This window comes from Monodon monoceros, unplaced genomic scaffold, assembly GCF_005190385.1.
Source record: "Monodon monoceros isolate NGI ecotype Baffin Bay Population unplaced genomic scaffold, NGI_Narwhal_1 Super_Scaffold_5, whole genome shotgun sequence".
Lineage (NCBI taxonomy): Eukaryota > Metazoa > Chordata > Mammalia > Artiodactyla > Monodontidae > Monodon > Monodon monoceros.
Window position 1 is genome coordinate 89,289,665 of NW_021703782.1, and position 21,917 is coordinate 89,311,581.

Sequence of the window (21,917 nt, forward strand, 5' to 3'; positions counted from 1 at the left end):
TCCTGGCCTTATAATCTAACAGTTCACAGTTTACTATTTTGAACCATAGGTTAGTGTTACATGCCAATTCAACAATTCCTTCATCAGCATTTTTAAATCTCTGGAGAGGTCCTAGGAAAGCTCCTAGGGTCTCAAGAATAAGACCAGGGTAATTAGAGTTGTAAAAACTTTTAAGGGGCCACCTTGTTCACAGCCTGCTCTCCCTTTTTATTTAAAAAGACGGTAATCCCGTGAGCCATGGCCGCTGAGCCTGCGTGTCCGGAGCCTGTGCTCCGCAACGGGAGAGGCCACAACAGTGAGAGGCCCGCGTACCACAAAAAAAAAAAAAAAGACAGTAAAGTTATCTCAAACATAAAAATCCAAAAGTTAAAGAAAAAAGTCTTCCAAGGCAAGACAAGATCATAATTAACCAATTACCTGCAATAGGCACTGGCAGCAACTGTACAATCCACAGGTTCAACCAGATCTGGACTCCAACAATGGCCCAAAGGAGAGACACAAAGTAGATATCGCTAGTCTTCTTCTTTCTAAGAAATGTTCCAACTTCAGGCCTTTGTCTGCCCAAGGTGGGTGAAGGGGAGGAGGGTGAAGAAGATGAGGACAGTGTTGGAGGGGGTTCTCCTCTGTCCATGGTTTCTGTCCCTGAAGAGGGAGAGAAAAAAAAAAATCCCCCACATATTAAAAATAAATTATTTATTTATAAGTTATAAATAATAACATTAATAAACAGTAATACAGAGCAATTGCTAGGCTATCCTAGTTTAAGCTTTCAAAATGTATTCTGACAGTATGATCACATTGGGTTAAAAAAGAAAAAAAGACTTGGATGTATGCTTGCATATGCAATGAAAAAGGTGTGGAGAATTAATGCTGTGTTTACATCTAAGGAAATTAAGTTTTTGGGGGAGTAGGGTTGAGTATGAGAAATGTTTTACTTTTTACTTCATATACTTAACATTGTTCAAGGTTTTTTTTGTTGTTGTTGTTGTTTTGCGGTATGCAGGCCTCTCACTGTTGTGGCCTCTCCTGTTGCGGAGCACAGGCTCTGGACGCGCAGGCTCAGCGGCCATGGCTCATGGGCCCAGCCGCGCCGCGGCATGTGGGATCTTCCCGGACCAGGGCACGAACCCGTGTGCCCTGCATCGGCAGGCGGACTCTCAACCAGTGCGCCACAAGGGAAGCCCTGTTCAAGTTTTTTTATGACATATATATCATTTATATTTTTATGTATATCATTTAGACAAAAAAACTGAAGAAAAACACATGACAAAGTAACTGAGAATTATAATTAGCCCATCAAAATTACCCAAACCATATAAAGCAACAAATATTAACATACAGAATTCTTTATTTAAAAATTCCTCCTGGGCTTCCCTGGTGGCACAGTGGTTGGGGGTCCGCCTGCCAATGCAGGGGACGCAGGTTCCTGCCCCGGTCCAGAAGGATCCCACATGCCGCAAAGCGGCTGGGCCCGTGGGCCATGGCCGCGGAGCCTGTGCGTCCAGAGCCTATGCTCAGCAGCGGGAGAGGCCACGGCAGTGAAAAGTCCGCGCACCGCAAAAAAACAAACAAAAAAATTCCTCCTCTTTTAACTTTACAGTAGATGTATTTATATATATTTCTGAAACAATATGGCTTTTCAGCGTCATTTTACCTAAATGGATCCAACTGCTCTTACAAGAACCAGCCAGGGATTTGCAGCATATCTTTCTCTTAAAATAAGATACAAAAAATGACAGACTGCTGGGGATGAGGAATTTTCAAATACAGGATATCACTCAATTATTTCACGAGGCACTGTTTTCTAACAACGCGACTACTATTACATTTCACTATTACTCAGAATATACCATGATGATGGAAATGCATAAGATCCTAAAATCTGCATTTTGCCTTCCATAAAAAAAGTTAATGATAAAAGTATACCATATTTCTTAAAGTCTAGGTAAAAAAAAACCATGAACACTCCTAATCTCAACGCCCTATTTGCCCCATTGTCTTTACATATTTTACACAGTTGTATCATGTTCCACTTATGACCTTTCCCACTTTCTCCCTTCAGTTGAATGTCAGCTCCAGGAGAGCTAAGACCTTGTCTATCTTGCGCTCCCCTCCACTGATTTCCTAGCACACACAATAGTAACTGACATATGGAACGTACTCACTAAATATTTGTTCTAACAATGCCTTCCCTGTTATTTCATAATTTTCATAAGTAACCAAACAGTAACCTTCTGAACGTTATGTCATAATTTCCTTAGTGTTTCTTTTTAATGTTAAATGATTAGTTGTGAGTACATTTTTACTACTGATATAACTAGCACCATGGTAAGTCAGCCCACCTCACCAGAACAAACATTCTACCCTGAGGTTTGGGGCTAAAGTGCAAGCTAGTTATAATATGCTTCTGTTTGACCCTACTCTCTGAATACCTTCCTAATTTGGAAACTTCACGTTGGTGGATGTGGCAGATATTTAGAAGAGCAGTAAGTCCATAACTAAAACATCATCCCCTTTCCACGCTGAAAACATGATTCGATGTGCAAGAAAAATAACATTTTCCTACTACCCCAAATGCCTTTTTCTTAGCCGATCCCTTCTTTTAAGACTTCTCTGAAGTCCATTCTTCAAAAATAGCTCATGAAAAACATTCCTTAGCTCCCAAACCTCTGGCACTAATGGACCTCTTGGCACAGACAGGGAAGGCCTTTTACATTCCTGAATCCTGTGCAAGTACAGTGTGACTTTAAATCTGGTATAAACCTATCAGCTGGATCTTATAGGAGCTTTGCATGCAGAACAACCAGAGGGCTCTGTTTTAAGGGAAACAGTCAATATACTAACAGCATGAGGCATGCAAAGCAAACTTTGAGAATAAAAGCAAGAAATGCCAGAGAAATGAATGACTGGAAGACGGAAAATAAAGAACAAAAGAAAGAGATGGAGAAAGGCAACAACAACAACAAAAGCAACATAAAGAGTCAGAGCAAAGTAGAACAATGGAGGAGAACTGACAGTTGCAGAAGAAATGGAAAATAAAAGGACTAAGTAAGAGAAAATATGGACAAAGGTAAATAGGACACTAAGAAAAGAAAAATAACATGAAAGTGAGAGAGAATAACAAAAGAAAAATAAGAAAAGCACTTTTAAAAAAAAGGAAAGAATGAAGAATCAAGATAAGAAACCTAAGAAGATAAATAATTAAATGTGTGAAAAAAGTGATATATGAGAACAAAGATGAGAAGGAAAAAAGTGTAAAAATAGGAACCAGAGAGAAGAATGAAGGACCAGCAAGTAGCATTTTGTGGTGCTAGTGTCTTTCTTAATTTTATATTCTAAATATATTTCATTTTCCGGAATATTCTGAAGGCACTCCTTCATAACGTCAGTCACCTGCAGGCTGGGTAGAGGGCTGGTCCTCAGTGCTCGATTCATACCCTGTGATGGAGATGGCCAAGGTTGCTAGAGTAGAAGCTGCCATGGAGATAACTTGCCCTGGTAACTCTGCTCCTGTAAAACAAGCATGCATTTTTTTAAACTTTTTAAAGGCAATGGACAAAATGGGAAATAACCTGCAAACTGAAACATACTCCTAAGTTTTCAACAGCAATAAAACAAAAGGGTTATTACTGACCCACCAGACCAGTGGTTCTTCGCCAAGGGAGAATGCTTCAGAATCAACAGGCTACTGTACAGCACAGGGATCTCTACTCAATACTCTGTAATGACCTATATGGGAAAAGAATCTAAAGAAGAGTGGATGTATGTATAACTCGTTCACTTTGCTGTACACCTGAAACTAATGCAACACTGTAAATCAACTATACTCCAATAAAAAGAAAAAAGAAAAGCAACAGGTAAGTCTGCTAAAAATGCAGGTTCCTGGACTCTCTGTGTATCTCTCTCATTTGGGAACCTGATGCTGGTGCACGTGGCAGATAGTAGATCTATAAACGTGGAGTGCCACGCTTATATTTTTTTTGCTTCACAGGTTAATTTTACTGCACATCTCTGTTGAAATACACTGCCACACCAAGTCTGTGAGCTTCCTGAATGCAGACTTACTTTCCTTTGTATTACTAGCTCCTAGCACAGCATGGAACAGCCCATACTTGCTCTCAATGACAACATTCCATGAGTGAATATGCAAATGTATGGGTATCATGCAAAACCATATACAGTTGATCCTTGACCAACACGGGTTTGAACTGTGCAGGTCCACTTATACACAGATTTTTTTCAATAAATATAGTATCTGTATTTTTATTTTACAGATCTTTAAATTAACTAGGTGTGGGGAAAAGTTTTTGTTCGATGAGAGATCACAACATGTGGAATCAAAAGAACTAGGATTTGGGCTTCCCTGGTGGCGCAGTGGTTGAGAGTCCGCCTGCTGACGCAGGGGACACGGGTTCGTGCCCCAGTCTGGGAGGATCCCACATGCCGCAGAGCGGCTGGGCCCGTGAGCCATGGCCACTGGGCCTGCGCGTCCGGAGCCTGTGCTCCACAACGGGAGAGGCCACAACAGTGAGAGGCCCGCGTACTGCAAAAAAAAAAAAAAAAAAAAAAAGAAGAACTAGGAGTTGAATTCTGATTCTACCCAAACTGTTTCAGCTTCCTGCCCTTGGGTGAGTCATTTATCAATTCCTTTGTTTCTGAGGCAGAGACAGGAGCTCACAGATTTTTGACTGCATGGGGGAGTCAGTGTCCCTAACCCTGACATGGTTCAAGGGTCAACCGACTATCTATAAAGTACATAATTCAGCACAGGCGAAATCCACCACTTGAAAATCTAAAAGATCATCACTACCCTGTTTCACATTACAGGTTCTCATGTTAAGTTCCTAATAGGTAGTAAACCAAGTTTAACCATTTGCACGAGATTCAAAACAAACATTCACTGGTCAATGAGGTCTGTCTATAATGGTCAGCCTTTAATTTGCTATGGCAGACAACACAGACTAGCTCACACAACACCTCATTCTAGTGTGCTTTCTTGTGCCCTAGAGACTGGAAAGCTAAGGATTGTATTTCTTGGACTCCTTTGCAGCTACAGTTCCACATGTGATACAGCAGAACACTTGTGCAGGCACGCCTGTGCAGACTTGGAAGCCCTAAGTGACTCACTGTAATTTGGAAGCTCTCATGTCAAATACAGTCATATGGTTTTTCTGCAGGTACTTAGCAGAAGTTCCAGAGGTTCTGCTGTCTGATCTCCAACTTTGTGGCAAGCAGCAGCAGCTGTGGCATTTCTGCTCAAACAGTCCTTTGGTGTCGTTGAGCATTTCTCCTGGTTGCATTGCTTCTGCATGTCAGATCCAAGCTTAACTGTCTGGTCCTTCCAAAAATTCTGTATGTGCAAATTCTTTATGCTAACCAATACCTCTTTCTATTTAGACTAGCTGGCATGGATTCCACTGTCCAACTGAGAACGCGAGTGTTCTCAGTCACCAAATCATATGTACACCCACACTCATGCAGCTGGGACCTCTGGGTAGGCCAATATTCAATGTGACAACATAAAGCTCTGCCAAGCCAATGAAAAGAGCCATGACCTTCGGAAGGTCAATGAATTACAGCTTCAGATAAACTCTGCACACCCAACAAATTCAAGGCTGGCCATCTCCTAGAGGTAAGCAGGCCAGGGGTCTGAGATGGCTCTTCGGTAGCCTCAGCCATCAGGATCAAGCACACTCATCTTGCTCAATCATATCCTATCCCTCCTCTAATAAATGCCTCTGTAGCCTGAAAGAGGTTTAATTTTTAGGCAATCCAAGAGAAACTCAAACTCATGATCTGGGAAGAGAGCATAAGCTAGATATCTGGATTGGAACCTATTCTCCTGGCCTAGGTATCTAAGGTGCTTTTTTGATGCCAGTAAGAGAACAAGGGCTGACAGAAAAACACAGTGTCTTTCATGTCTTACATGTTTCCATTACTCACTGTACTGAATGCTGGGGATAAAAACACAGACCCTGCCCCCATGGAGCTGAGTGGAAGAGACAGATACGAATTAAAGTACCACACAGATAAACGAATGTATACAAATTGTGATGATTGCTATAAAGGAAGAATACTGGGTATTTTATGAGCTCCTAACAGAAGAAATCTGACTTAGTCTGGAGAATCAGGAAAGGCTTCTCTTTAAGAAGTAAAAATGGGGACTTCCTGGGCAGTCCAATGGTTAAGACACCACCCTTCCAATGCAGGGGGCGTGGGAACTAAGATGCCACATGCCATGAGGAGTGGCCAAAAATAAATAAATAAATAAAATAGGGTTTTATTAAAAAACAGAAAGTTTCCCAAATGATTCTTTAAAAAAAAAAAAAAAGAAGTATAAATGAAGCTGACATATAAAGAATGAGGAGGAATTAACCAAAGGAAGGTAAGTAATAATATTTTGGATGATGGAAGCAAACAGGAAGGCTGTAAGTGAAGAAACTGGTATGTTAAAGACAGTGAAAGGTCAGTGTGTTTGGAGCACAGTAGGAAACTGGTATCAAATAAACAAAGGCTGGAGATGGTAAGCCAGATGATGCAAGTCACAGAAGACCATACTAAGGACTTCAGTCTTTATCCCAAAAGGAGTAGGAAAGCGCTGAAAAGTTTTAAATAGGATAATTTTTTTTACTGAAATGTTATTGAGATAATTGTAACATCACATGCAGTTGTAAGAAATAATACAGACAAATCCCGTGTACCTTTTATCCTGTCCCCACCACCCCGCAATGGTAATATCTTTCAAAACTGCAGTACTCTACCACAATCAGAGTATCACATGGATACAAGATACAGAACAGTTTCATCACTGCAAAGATCTCATGTTGCCCTTTTATGACCACATCTCCCCACTCTGTAAATAAATAATCAGTTTTGAGATATAAAAAGATCATTCCTACTGTTTGGTCAAGAACAGATTAGAGAAGACCAAGAGTAGGTAGAGGGAGATAAGTTATTGCAGTATTACAGGCAAGACATGATGACAGCATGGTCTGCAGTGGTTAACAGGAAAGATGTTGGGAAAGCGGCTGCATTTAAGAGACATGGAGTAGTCAAAGTGGACCAGACTTGGTGACAAAACAATAAACGGTTCAACGATGACCCCCAAATTTCCAGATTATGATCAGACAGAGAACATGTAGGGGAAATGGATGAAGATTTGGGGTATACTGAAGTTCTTTTTAGACTTCCAAATAGAAATTTAAACACAAACTGATTACATCAGAGACCAGAGAGGTCTTAGGTTCCTGTGTGCCCACAAGAGATTTCTTGGGGTCCACGCAAGAGAAAAGTTTGGGAACACCTAATGACTAATGGCCTGGGACAGCACAGTAAGGTGGGGAAGGGGGAGGCTTCCAATCAAAACTCAAAGGGCTTCCCTGGTGGCGCAGTGGTTGGGAGTCCGCCAGCCGATGCAGAGGACGCGAGTTCGTGCCCTGGTCCGGGAAGATCCCACATGCCGCGGAGCGGCTGGGCCCATGAGCCATGGCCGCTAAGCCTGCGCATCCGGAGCCTGTGCTCCGCGACGGGGGAGGCCGCAACGATGAGAGGCCCGCGTACCGCAAAAAAAAAAAAAAAAAAAAACTCAAAGAAACAAAGTATTCTCTCATATAAGAGTAAAGACTAGTTCAGGGTCCTCAATTACTAAACCTACCTCTTCACAAGTAATTTAATGAAGTGGTAACTTATCCTTGAGAGAGTCAGAGAAAGAAGTCCCCTGATGGCTAGGTAGCTCCAAAATAACAAGATCATTTTATAGCTCCTCAAATACGGGCTTTCAGTTTGGCTGCATTTTGGCTTATACTTCTAAACTCCCACTGAGCATTCATTCATTCACCACACAGGTGACTAGGCTATGTTGCTGGGATGAGAGACTAAGTTAAGACCCTAGTCTCAAGCTCAGTCTAATACTTAAACTATCAGTTATGATTCAGTATGTTAAGAGCTAATGTAGATGTAAGTGTAGAATATTTGGGGAGCACCGAGGATAGAAACCTAACCCATGCCTGGGAGAACAGAGAAGAGTTTCCAAAGGGGCTATCTGACAAGAATGGTAAAAGATGCCATCCTTTAAATCCATTTATGCAAGTTAGATAAAGAAGACAGAACAAGTTTAGCTTGGGGAGAAAGGAAGAGGCTGGTATCTTAGAGGACAGAGGTAGAAAAGTTTTCCAGAAAGACAAAAAAGCAGGTGTAAAGACACAAAGGCAAGAAAAAGCAGAGCGTGCTGTTCAAAGAACTCTAGGAAGTCTAATAAGGATGAAACACAGGGTACAATGGTAAGAGTGGAGAGACAGGAGGATACAGAGGGAGAATGGGACCAGAGAGAATGGGACCTGTGCTCATACTTACTATGCACAGGGGCAGTACAATTCAGTGGTTGGAATCACAGGTGAGGAAACAAGAATGCCCAGGTTCAAATCTCAGGTCTATTTCTTACTAGTTGGATGACCACAGGCAGGTTACTTAGGATCTAGATGCCTTAGTCTCCTCAAGTGTAAAATGCAGCATACAGAAATTCCTATCTCACGTGAGGATTAAGTGAAACAATACATATAAAATGCTTAGAACAATGCCTGCTGTGTAGGACTCAACAGAAGTTAGCTCAATAAATGATATTATTATCACCATCACCTTTATCAAAACTGTTGGCTTTGACAGGATAAACTATAAGCACAAGCCACTAGCACTCCTACAGTATTTGCCTGTACCTCTCATCCCCTCCCTGCTCTGTACTACGGCCGTTTCCCTAAGTCTTATCCTTACATTTTTAGATCTCCCCTCAGAACTATGCAAAACATCTTACATACAGTCATCACTGAAAGACTTGAGGAAAAGTTAAGATCAACAGATTAAATCTTCACAACTACGGTTTAAAAACTTTCTCCAACTTGCTGATATCACTAAAATATACAATAAATATTTAATAAGTCTTAGCTAAATCAATGAAAACTACGCAATATCATCCTAGTTAATACACAAAGGATTCAGCAAATTTTCAGAGTGCCTGAAACTTCACAAAGGAACGAAAGGAATAGCACACAGAAAAAATCAACAGAGTATTTGAAAATTACGGATATAAGATTTGGCAACTGCTCTTACTCATCAAACAGATATGTACTTGAATGACTTTTGTCTAGTGATATCTTTCTGCACTTCAAAAACCCCAAGGGTTTGGGCAGAGAGATGATCAACTAGACAAAAGAATGCCAGGACCCGGAATCTAGGCAGACTCATGGTACTGGGAAAAAAGCCCCAGCTAAAAATAGGCACATAGACAAGGGAACATAATCTTGGGAGCCAAGAACTATAAACAAAGAAAGGAAAGAGCATCCAAGGTTTCAAGAGTCAATCTACCCAGGGAAAGGGCCAGTATTTTTTTTTTTTTTTTCTGGTACGCGGGCCTCTCACTGTTGTGGCCTCTCCCGTTGTGGAGCACAGGCTCCGGATGCGCAGGCTCAGCGGCCATGGCTCACGGGCCCAGCCGCTCCACGGCATGTGGGATCCTCCCGGACTGGGGCACGAACCCGTGTCCCCTGCATCGGCAGGCGGATTCTCAACCACTGCGCCACCAGGGAAGCCCGGGCCAGTATTAACTGGAGGGCCAAACAGCAGGAATCCACACATGTCCAAATAAGCAGACCACTGACATTAGCAGCCTAGCACCAGGGGACAGAAACCCATACTCCGGTATAAGAAATAGATCACATGGTTCAGATAATATCTGTTGATATGGCTAAGTCAACAATGGGCAAAATAATTTTTTTTTAATAATAGAGGGAAACATATTTTGAAGCCAGTCTAGATAAGGAGATACTTGATGTACTTTGTTCTCTTTCACAGGGACAGTTGAAGTTACCAGGAACACACCCAAAGATGCTTATTGGAAGGAGGCCCTTTACATCGAGTAAAATCTCCCCAGCATGTAAAGTTCCCTTTGAAGAAGGCTTCTGTTTCCATTACTAATGTGGAAAATACATCTCCTCCTCAACAGCTTCTAGTATCACTTCACTGTACTACTACTGGTCAGTAACAGGGGTCTGGATATGGACCACTAGGAGTTTCTCTAGGTCTATTTAACTGACAGCGGCAGAACTGGGGAATGACAGACAAGCAGTAAGAAATTTTACTTTGCGCTTTTTCTTCCTCCAGTTTGGGCTTAACTGGACCAAACTTGTTCATTCATATCACATGCTATCCCAAACAATTAAGACAAGATGAAGCCTTCCTCACCAAGGTAGTTCTGGTCACTCATAAACAATTACCAATGTTAAGAGGATCAGGCCCAGGTGGAATTGCCTGTACTTCTCATCCTGGGTGTCCTGGCTATTTAAGATACATCTGACACTTGTTAGCCTAGCTTTAGAAGAAGCACTTCTCATACTCATAGTAAATGGCTCTCTGAGTCTAAGTTCCTTCACCTGTAAAACAAGTATAATACTAATCTCACTGGTATACTATGAAAATTAAATGAGATAGCATGTTTTAAGAGTCCTACAAGGCCTCATGCATAGGGGGGACCAACAATGCTTATGTTCCTCCTTTCTCACAGGCCCGGGGAACACACCAAAGCTGGATTCCAGGTTTCTGCCAAGTTAAGACTTCTGGGGCCCGGGAGGCAGAGAAGCTGGGTGCTGTGCTTGTGGTAAGCCACCGGAGCCAACGTGAAGACTGAAGGAGCTGACAACTACAACTGAGTGCAAGACGGATCCACAGGGCTTCCCTGGTGGCGCAGGGGTTAAGAATCCACCTGCCAGTGCAGGGGACACGGTTCGATCCCTGGTCCAGGAAGATCCTGCATGCCGCAGAGCAGTTAAGCCCGTGAGCCACAACTACTGAGCCTGCGCTCTAGAGCCCACAAGCCACAGCTACTGAGCCCATGCACCACAGCTACTGAAGCCTGCGCACCTAGAGCCCGTGCTCCACAACAAGAGAAGCCACCGCAGTGAGAAGCCCGCGCACCGCAACAAAGAGTAGTAGCCCCTGCTCGCCGCAACTAGAAAAAGCCCGTGTGCAGCAACAAAGACCCAGCACGGCCAGAAACGATAAATAAAATAAAATAATAAAATAAATTTATTTTAAAAAAAAGACACATCAGCAGTCGATACTTTTTCAGGATGGCTGATGCTTGTCAAAGAGCCTGGTGAAAGGAAAGAACACTGGACGTAGGTTAGAGTCAAGGACGTAAGCTTAAATTTTAGCTCCACCAGTCACCCGTGGGATTGTGGGCAAGTCAGTTAACCTGTTATTAAATGTCTTCATCTGCAAAACGGAGAAATCTACTTTACAAGGTTGTGGGGGGAATGTTTTGTTTGTGGATTAAAAAAGATAGTACACTTAAAAGCATGGTAGACACTTAACATTTTTCCCTACATTAACTTGAGATTCCAGGAAATACCAAGTAAGAGTTCCTAAGGTCTAAGAACTGAGTAAGGTCCCTGGGTTCAGAAAGAACCACTGAAACTAACTCAGCAATGATACATAAGAAGAGTTTTCTGGATCTAGGAACTAAACAAATTCATGCTTTGAAGTATGATGACATCCAAAGGATTAATTCTGTGCATCCAGCAAACCACAGATTGTAAAACAGCAAAAGATTCAAAGCTCAGAAGACATAGAGAAAGATGCCTACACAAGACTAGGTTACAAGAGCAGTCCTACAATGGGACAGTGGAGGTGACAAGGAAGGAATAAATGCACACAATGCCATGGCAGTACACTGAAGCATTCCCGTGCCTAACTATATTACAGTGACATCTACAGGAGGGAATTGACAATAAAAAATGGAAAGGTTGTCCCAATATGGCTTGAGCTCTGATGCCTAAAAGAAACAAGGTACTAGGGGCAACAGGAAAAAAATATTCAGAAATTTAGAAAAAAAATGGTTAAACAAATTTATTTTATGAGGAGGATTATCTATACTAGAAGTCCATAAAAAGATTCTAAATCAAGAAGAGCCTATTCTGAAGTGGGCTGGAATAGGAGTAAACAAAACAAGGAAAACCAACATTTCCAAATCTGCTCTCAACATTTATTCTGTGTCTCTATGACTTCCTTTCTTGTAATAGTCTGGAATACAAATACCAGAAATCTGGGTTGCATGCCAACACACCACTATCCTGGGCTTATGGGGAATAATAATCAAACACAGTCCTCTTTTTTCCCAAGCTCAATACTTGGTCTTAGAGCTCCTGTCCTCACGGCTCCCTAGGCTGCCATCACCAGCTGACTAGAATTTATACCCAAGAGAAAATCCATCTGAAACCCCTGGTTTAGACCTACTTTATTCATATACTTGCAGTAAAGTACTTACTTAGCCCTGGACAAAAGCAGTCAAAAGGACAAAACTGTCCTCAAAATATTAAAAATAGAACTACCATATGATCCAGCCAATTCCATTTTAGGATATATATCTGAAGAAAACAAGAACACTAACTCGAAAAGACATATGTACCCCCATGTTCACTGTAGCATTACTTACAATAGCCAAGATACAGAAACACCCTAAGGGTCCACTGACGGATGATTAAAGAAAATGTGGTGTGTGTGTGTGTGTATACATACACACATACATATATATATACACATACACACGTGCGTGCGTGCGCGCACACACACAGGAATATTATTCAGCCATAAAAAAGAATGAAGTCTTGTCACTTGCAACAACGTGGTGGACCTCAAGGGTATTATGCTAAGTAAAAAGGGTCAGAGAAAGACAAATACTGTATGATCTCACTTATATGTGGAATCTTAAAACAAACAGCAGCTCAAAGATACAAAGAACAGACGGGGGGCTGCCAGAACTGGTGGTGGGGGTGGGATAAATGAGTGAAGGGAGTCAAAGGCACAAACTTCCGGTTATAAAATAAACAAGTCCCAGGGATGTAATGTGCAGCATGGTAAGCTATTGTTAATAACACTTTATTATAGACTTGAAAGTTGTTAAGAGAGTAGGTCTTGAGAGGTCTCATCACAAGAAGAAAGTTTTTTGGTAACTGTGTAAGGTGACAGATGTTAACTAGACTTATTGTGGTGATATATACAAACATGGAACCATTATGTTGTACACCTGAAACTAATATAATGATATATGTCAAATATACCTCAATTGAAAAAAAGAAAAAAAAGAGAGAGAGAGAGAAATGCCAGAAGAAAAAAAAAAAGGAGAAAACTGTCCTGGGGTGAGGGGTGAAGGATAAGCAGAGCTGTCTGAACCACTACTATTAGGGGAAAGGGGAAAAAAAAGAGACAAAGCTTATCAGAGGAACAAGTGGAAACCACCAAGCTTTCTACAGTAGTTGCCAAAATAGGAAGTTTACTTCTACTGGTTCAATATATAACCACACAGTCTAACAGATTGTGACCAGAAAGAGAGGCTGAGCAAAGAAAACTTAGAAAGACAGCAAAATATAAAATAAAATCTTTTTTATTTTCTACTCTCAGATAAGTAATTAAAGTTTCTTTGTTTCAGATAGCTATTATAAAATTCTAAACAAATATTTATGAATAAAAGATGTCTTGGGGCTTCCCTGGTGGTACAGTGGTTGAGAGTCTGCCTGCCGATGCAGGGGACACGGGTTCGTGCCCCGGTCTGGGAAGATCCCACATGCCGCGGAGCGGCTGGGCCCGTGAGCCATGGCCGCTGAGTCCGCGCGTCCGGAGCCTGTGCTCAGCAACGGGAGAGGCCACAACAGTGAGAGCCCCGCATAACGCAAAAAAAAAAAAAATGTCTTACAACTGTCAGACACTACTCATCTACCAAATAAAATAATAAACAGCAACTTAATTTTTAAAAACTTCTGTAACGTAAGCATACACATACACGGAAGTGCCACAAATAGCCTTGTGATTAGCATGAAAAGGAGATGTGAAAAATAACATTGCAGAAGTATATTCATGGACATAGAAAGGTGCTCGTGACATAAGTTTAAAATGCAGTTTACAAAACAATTTCACTGTGATCCAGTTTTCTTGTGTCTTAAAAAGTCCAAAGGCATAAAAGTCATTAGTTAACATTTTGGTATAATCTGTGGGCAGTGGGATTTTTAATGATTTTTCTTTTCTTCTTTTTGTTTCTCTCTATTTTCTAACTTAACTGTAACACACTGGTATTTGAGAACTTTTTTTTTCCTCTAAAAAATCTGCTGCAATTAGTAATTTGCTCTTGTAGTTTATGTATAACTATCAGAAAGAAGCAAGGGACAAATGTCAATTACTGTGGAAACTGTGTGCTATTCAAACCTACCTCTCTGCTCACAGCCATTCCCACATGGCTGGCTAACTAGAAGTCCAGTCTGATGATCCCAGAACAATGACTATATCTGCCCCTGCACCCCACCCCACCACAACCCCCGTACAACTCATTAGAAACCTGTATGTTTAACAAAGCACTCTGGATAAAGGCCACGTGCAACCAGGGTACCTCAAAAACAATCTTTAAAAAAAAGATTATTTTAAAAAGTTAAAATAATCTTTTAAAGAATAACCTTTAAAATAATCTTTAAAAAATAATCTTTTAAAGAAGACTAATCTTTATTCAACATTGTAGTGGAAGTTTCAGCCAGAGCAATCAGGCAAGATAAGAAATAAAAGGCACCCAGATTAGAAAGTAAGAAAACTATCTCCATTTGCAGAGACATGATCTTATATATGCAAAATCCTAAAGAAGCCACAGAAACTATTAAAGCTATTAAACAAATTCAGCAAAGTTGCAGGATACAAGATCTATGGGGGTAAATATTCATGACTTTGGATTTGGCAATGGTTTGTTACGTGGGACACAACACATGGAAATTAAACAAAATACTTCTGATTAACCAATGTATCAAAGAAGAAATCAAAAGAGAAATCAAACAGTATATGATCCAAAGAAAATGGAAACACAACATATCAAAATCTATGGGAAGGGGCTTCCCTGGTGGCGCAGTGGTTGGGAGTCCGCCTGCTAATGCAGGGGACACGGGTTCGAGCCCTGGTCTGGGAAGGTCCCACATGCTGCGGAGCAACTAGGCCCGTGAGCCACAACTACTGAGCCTGCGCATCTGGAGCCTGTGCTCTGCAACAAGAGAGGCCGCGGCAGTGACAGGCCCGCGCACTGCGATGAAGAGTGGCCCCCGCTTGCCACAACTAGAGAAAGCCCTCGCACAGAAACGAAGACCCAACACAGCCAAAAATAAATAAATAAACAAATATGGGGTCCCACTACTGGGCATATACCCTGAGAAAACCAAAATTCAAAAAGAGTCATGTACCAAAATGTTCATTGCAGCTCTATTTACAATAGCCCGGAGATGGAAACAACCTAAGTGCCCATCATCGGATGAATGGATAAAGAAGATGTGGCACATATATACAATGGAATATTACTCAGCCATAAAAAGAAACGAAATTGAGCTATTTGTAATGAGGTGGATAGACCTAGAGTCTGTCATATAGAGTGAAGTAAGTCAGAAAGAAAAAGACAAACACCGTATGCTAACACATATATATGGAATTTAAGAAAAAAAAAAAGTCATGAAGAACCTAGGGGTAAGACAGGAATAAAGACGCAGACCTACTGGAGAACGGACTTGAGGTTATGGGGAGGGGGAAGGGTGAGCTGTGACAGGGCGAGAGAGAGTCGTGGACATATACACACTAACAAATGTAAGGTAGATAGCTAGTGGGAAGCAGCCGCATGGCACAGGGATATTGGCTCGGTGCTTTGTGACAGCCTGGAAGGGTGGGATAGGGAGGGTGGGAGGGAGGGAGACGCAAGAGGGAAGACATATGGGAACATATGTATATGTATAACTGATTCACTTTGTTATAAAGCAGAAACTAACACACCATTGTAAAGCAATTATACCCCAATAAAGATGTTAAAAAATAAATAAATAAAAATCCAAAAAAACAAAAAACAAAAAACCTATGGGATGCAAAAGCACTTCTAAGAGGGCAGTTTATAGCAATAAATACCTCATTAAGAAAAAAGAAAGATCTCAAATAAATAACCTAACTTTATGTAGCTGCTTAATGGGCACAGCACTTTCCTTTAGGGTGATGAAGATGTCTTGGAACTAGATGGAAGTAATGGATGCACAACACTGTGAATGTACTAAATGCCACTTTAAAATGGTTAATGGGGGCTTCCCTGGTGGCGCAGTGGTTGAGAGTCCGCCTGCCGATGCAGGGGACACAGGTTCGTGCCCCGGTCCGGGAGGATCCCACATGCCGTGGAGCGACTGGGCCCGTGAGCCATGGCCGCTGAGCCTGCGCGTCCAGAGCCTGTGCTCCACAGCGGGAGAGGCCACAACAGTGAGAGGCCCGCGTACCGCAAAAAAAGAAAAAAAAAAAAAAAGGTTAATGATTAATTTTATGTTATATGAATTAAACCTCAATTAAAAATGCAAAAAAGGGGGGTGGAAATGGTCTAACCATCTAAAATATTTGAAAGAAATTTATTTTCTGTTCAGAAAATACCACCGATTTAAAGCAGTTCATCATAGTATGTTTTTTAAATAAAGTTATTCTCCCAAATACTTCTTAAGAGTAATATTAATAGAATGCCGTATTTCTTACCAGAAGACTCTTTTCCATTCTGTTTTTCATAGAGGGTGCCCACAGACATCAGGAAAACAATAACCAGGAATACCGGAATTCTCCATGAGCCAGCCAAGGATGCTGCAAATTATTAAGAATTAACATCTTTAGTGAAATAAAAATCTAGCACTTGTCTTTAAAAGACTCAGTTTAGTAGACTGACAGAACAATTTGGCAAATATGTTAATAACAAAATTGTTTCACAGGGAAAAAATTTTTTAAAAGGCAACTGAAACCTCAATTCAGGGCTCCTCTCAGGAAGTCCAGCCCTGCTCTCAGAGGCCCTGGTCTAAAGGATTGGGTATGTGCCAGCTTACCTTTAAGAGGCTTGTATCACCTGAAGAATCAAGTCCATTCTAAAGCACATCCAGTGTTGAAGACCATCAAACCCCCTGTTTAACCCCCGAATGACCTGCATCAGGCACAGAACTTTAAGTCATGGTGCCTGACTTGATTTCCCGGAAATACCACTGGGTGTGAACTCTACCTCTCAAGAAAGGGTGGAATGGCCCACAAGAGCACGGCAAAAAGCTTTAATGTATCCTCAGTGTACAGAGCAAAAATGCTAACAAGTGGCCAAGGATCAAAAGCCTCTGCATTTCCCTGAGTTGGTCTACAGCCTTACGAACATACCTGCCTGCCTCCCTCCTCTACTCTACCTTCCCCAAATTCGAAATGAGTCCCATCAGACATTAGGGGATCTTGCTGAGAAACTCCTTTAGCATTCCAAGTCAGCAGAGCTAGAGAGTAATGCTTTGTTCCATATCAGACTCTAAGCAAAGACACACTTTCAACCAACTCTGGTTTTTATTTTATTTTTAACAATAAGTAGCTCTAAAAACTACTACTAATAGGCTACCTACTGCTCTAGGTTACTGAATTTTGTTTTTAAATTAGAACTTGATGTTTCCATATAGTTAAGACTTGGAGGTAAATGAGTCCCTGAAAAATCACTCTACAACATCCTGGCAGCCACTCAGCTAACAGTGAAGAGTCTCAAATAACGGGGAACTCATTACTCTGAGCAGCTCTGACACTGATCATCCTTATGTTGAACAGAGACTTGCCTCTCCGAAGCTGCTCGTTGCTCTGACATCTCTCCCAAATGGCTACAGAGATCTGTTTAAACCACTCTTTCACAATCCTTCAAATACCTGAAACCGGCTTCCATATTTGGTATCTTCCTCACCTCTACCTCCTCCCCACCCCTGCAGCCCCAGTGCCCTTCTCTTATGGAGAGTAAACATCTCTGGTTCCCTTAAGAGTTTCTCTCACATGATTTTGAGCACCTCTTATCATCCTTGACTGCTTAGCTATATCCTCCCTAAGTAAGACACTCAGAAACAGCCATGAAAGTTCAAGTGTGCTCTACTTTATAAGATATATTTATTTTTAAAAGACCTTTTTGAAAATGAACATTCCATATAATTAAAAGTAGACATTTTAAAGTACAATATTTTCATTCAAGATTAATGAAAGATTAAGGCAGAATATTTTGAAGGATTATTTTAAAGAATTTTAAATGCAACATATAAAACTTCAAAAAATTCACTCTGATTCACACGGTCAGCCTCCGCTGACCTTAAGCTAGACTTTCTTAGAAAAAGGGACCCACCTAAATGAAAAAGCAACATAATCCAGACAGGAATTGAAACTGCTCTCAAGTAGCGTTCAGTGCTTGCATTCCACTTGAATGAAACAGTCAACACATAGCCAACTACCAAGGTCCAGATCTTAAATAAATGAAATATAGACACAGTTGTAAAATATATACACATGCAATAAACATACAATTATACAAAACTTGCCAGCATCTACATAGCATGAGAACTGTGGATACAACACAGATGACGGTTGGTGGTGCTAAAAGGAGTGTGCATAGGTTTTCCTCCTCTGCTTAGATAAATCAAGTTTGGAAATAAACAGGTTTGAAATCCCATGCAGTGATATTATTTAAATATCTTTAACAAAAAATACATAAATATAGTTTTAATTTAAGATATGTTAAAGTTCAAAAACTATTATATGCATAAAGATACTTACGATAAAATATTCAATTTTTAAGCCATGGATTTAAATTAAGTGCTTCACCTCGTGGAATTCTTAAAGTTTTCTCTGTAGATTAATATTTACAAAAGAAAAGAAAAAACAAGAGCGAATTCCCTGGTGGTACAGTGGTTAGGACTCCATGCGTCCACCGCCAGGGGCCCAGGTTCCATCCCTGGTCAGGGAACTAAGATCCCGCAAGCCGGTGTTACCATGAAAAGAATTTTTTAAAAGCTAAAAAGAAGGCAACCAGCTGAAGTGTGACCCTGCTGAAATAATCTTGGTAACAGATGGTTAGAGTCCAGAGTTATACTCAGTTGAAGACGTGTAGCTGAAAAAAATATTACCAGAGGAAGAAACAGCGAGACTTGAGAACAGAAGAACCAGCCAGGGTCCCCCTCCTCAGTTTTCCCTACAGTAAAACTAAATGACTCTAGTAATCACAAAGCATCATACACAGAAACTCTCTAATAACCTCATATTTTAATAGAACATACACAAAAGATGGAAAGAATACATAACCTAGAACAAATGTGAGCACCAAGAATTTATTAAAACAACCTGAACCTTGGAAAAAAATAGGCAAATTAAAACAAAAAAAGGACTTTATGCTGTAATTCAGAGAGTGAAGAAAAAGGAACTGATATGGTTACTACAAAAGCCAGAAAAAAACTACCTCCTACTTTATTTTGATCATATCTTCAAAATACTCTTCGGGTCTTAAAAATGTTTATAGCTTCAGACCTGAGAATTCAGCTTTGGGACCTTACTAAATAATGATAAATTCTGAAAAAGGGTTAAAAATAAAGAAGCTCATCATAGACTAATTTAGAACACTGAAAAGTTGATAACCTAAAAGTTCAATAACTGGGAAGTGGTTAGCTCTGGATGAGTCACTCAGTAAAATGTTACGCCATCATTAAAACAGGCTTTTTTAAGCAAAGACTATATAACTTAAAATATTCCTAAGATATTATTAAGGAAAAAGCAAAATTAAAAAACACATGTGACATGAGTATATCTACTGTATGGTGGAGGAGGGGGAGGAAATGTACTAAAAAGTTGTATTTAGGTGATAAGATTTTGTTTTCCCCTTTTCCTTTTCTCTATATTTTCCAAATTGCCTTTAATGAGCACTAGTTCTTTTATAATGAAAAGGATATTAAAATATTTTTCTTCAAGCAACTAATAAGATGAAATATTAAAGAGATCTTAAGCCCCAGATATATGAGCACATGGGAAGTGAGACTACAGCTGCTTCCAAAAAGTTCAAGCTTGTAGGACCATACACATTTAACCCTGGGAATTTAGAGAATTTGAGATATGACTGTAGAGCTCAGAACAAAATCTGAGTGTAGTAACAGTACACTTATGTAACACTTTGCCTTGTTCTAATACTTTAAATATATGAACTCATTTAATCCTCATAACCACAGGAAAAAAGTACCATTATCACTCCCATTTTAGAGATGAAAGAAACTGATACTTCAGAGAGGTGACTTGCACAAGGTCACACAGCTAAAAAGTGACAGAGTCGGGAAAGATGGGTTCAAGGCCTCTGGGGCAGCAGACTTAGCCTTGGACAGGCAGTGAGACAGGAGGAAAATCCAGGTAGAAAGACAGCCAAGGCCAAAAAGCTTTGAAAGGATACCACCCAATCAGTATCTTAAAGATGGAAGAGAAATCAGTCAGAAGTCTCTCTTCTAGAACCCTGTCCTCCTGCCTCCAGGGGACATGGGTTCAATCCCTGGTCAGGGAACTAAGATCCCACATGCTGCAGGGCAACTAAGCCCACGCACCTCAACTAGAGAGAGAAAACCTGCACGCCACAACTAGAGAGAAGCCCGTGCACCACAACGGAAGATCCCGCATGCCACAACGAAGATCCCGCGTGCTGCAACTAAGACCCGATGCAGCCAAAAAATAAAACATAAATAAATACTATTTTTTAAAAAAGCAAGAAAAAAGAAGTGACATAGTCAGGATTAGAACCCAGGAACCTGGCTCCAGAATCTGCTTTCTTAACAATAAGGAGAATAAAGGGTAGTGCCAGAAAAATAAAGAGGAAAAGCTGCTCCAGTATTCACAAGGGAAAATAAAAACAGTTGATTTTGATGACTACAAATTGCTGAAATTTAAAAAGAAAATGATCCTCAGCAAGTGGATGGTCTTCAGCAGTATGCTACACAGGGGTAATCAGCCCTGCCTTATTAAACATGTAGTCAGTAATTTAGATGAAAGACTAGAAGGCATATTAGCCGAACTTGTAGATTACACAAAATTGGGAATAGTCAATATAAATGATTCAAAAAGATATCCTGAAATTAGAACAATGGGCTAAACAAATAAGATTAAATTTAATAGAGAGAAATGCAAAGTTCTGCTTTTAGGTTCAAAACTCATCTATACGAGTATAGAATGGGAAGAGGATAGCTGGTCAGAAATGTAACTGGCATGAATGCCTATTAGTAAAAGTACAATACATCAGGGAAAGTGATTGTTTCAGTGACTTACACTGTCAAACCACAGTGGCAATAAAATTCAGACTGGGAAAGGAAACGGAAATCACAACATAGGAGACACAGATACAGCTGGGGGGAAAAAACTGTTCAGCTTAGAAAAGAGAAGGAAATAAGATTTGATAGCTATCTTCAAATAGCTGGGGAAATGTCATCTGAGAGAGGAACAGACTTAATTATCTGTGGTTCTGAGGGCAGAAATAATAGGTGGAAATTAGGAAGCAACATATTTCAGCTTTATATAATAAATTTTTCTAATAAACTATAGATGTCTAAAAAGGGAATGAGCTACCATCGCTAAAAGTCTGAGCAAAAGCTGACTGGAAGTCAGGCATGACAAAGTAGGAGAGTGTGCCCTCAGTGAGAAGCTGAACTAGAGGATCACAGAAGGATATACTTTCAGATTTTAAGCCTATGATACTTTTCAACCAATCTTCAAGAAGTTTTTGTTTCTTATCTGTATTCATAAGGAACGAGTATCACTCGCAAAGAGAGGAAAAAAATGAGAGACTGCATACTTCAGATTTTTTCAAAGAAACTCATGATCTAAAGAGAGGTATGTGTTTTCACCCAGTAAACCTGAAACTCACAGATAACCTCATTTCAGTTTAAAATAACAACTTATTAAATATACTCCCCAACTCCACGTCTACAAATTTGGTTTACAGAAGAACTACACACTGTGCAGATATAAAAATGTTCACTGTGGCAGTTTAAAATATTAAACAAATTAAATGTCATTTTATAGGAGACTGTTTAAATTATGGA

The 21,917-nt window shown here is 40.4% G+C and overlaps 1 protein-coding gene across 2 annotated transcripts in view; it reads right to left on the reverse strand.

The window, feature by feature from the left end:
• The window catches only part of TMEM245 (transmembrane protein 245), a 102,532-nt gene that overhangs the window by 74,271 nt on the left and 6,344 nt on the right, over positions 1-21,917 (reverse strand). For both annotated transcript variants that reach the window (XM_029203038.1, XM_029203036.1), the window contains exons 2-5: positions 18,200-18,317; positions 16,564-16,665; positions 3,394-3,510; positions 418-642 (exon numbers count right to left, since the gene is read on the reverse strand). In XM_029203038.1, coding sequence (XP_029058871.1) covers positions 418-642; positions 3,394-3,510; positions 16,564-16,665; positions 18,200-18,317 — 562 coding nt within the window. The remainder of the gene's footprint in view (positions 1-417; positions 643-3,393; positions 3,511-16,563; positions 16,666-18,199; positions 18,318-21,917) is intronic.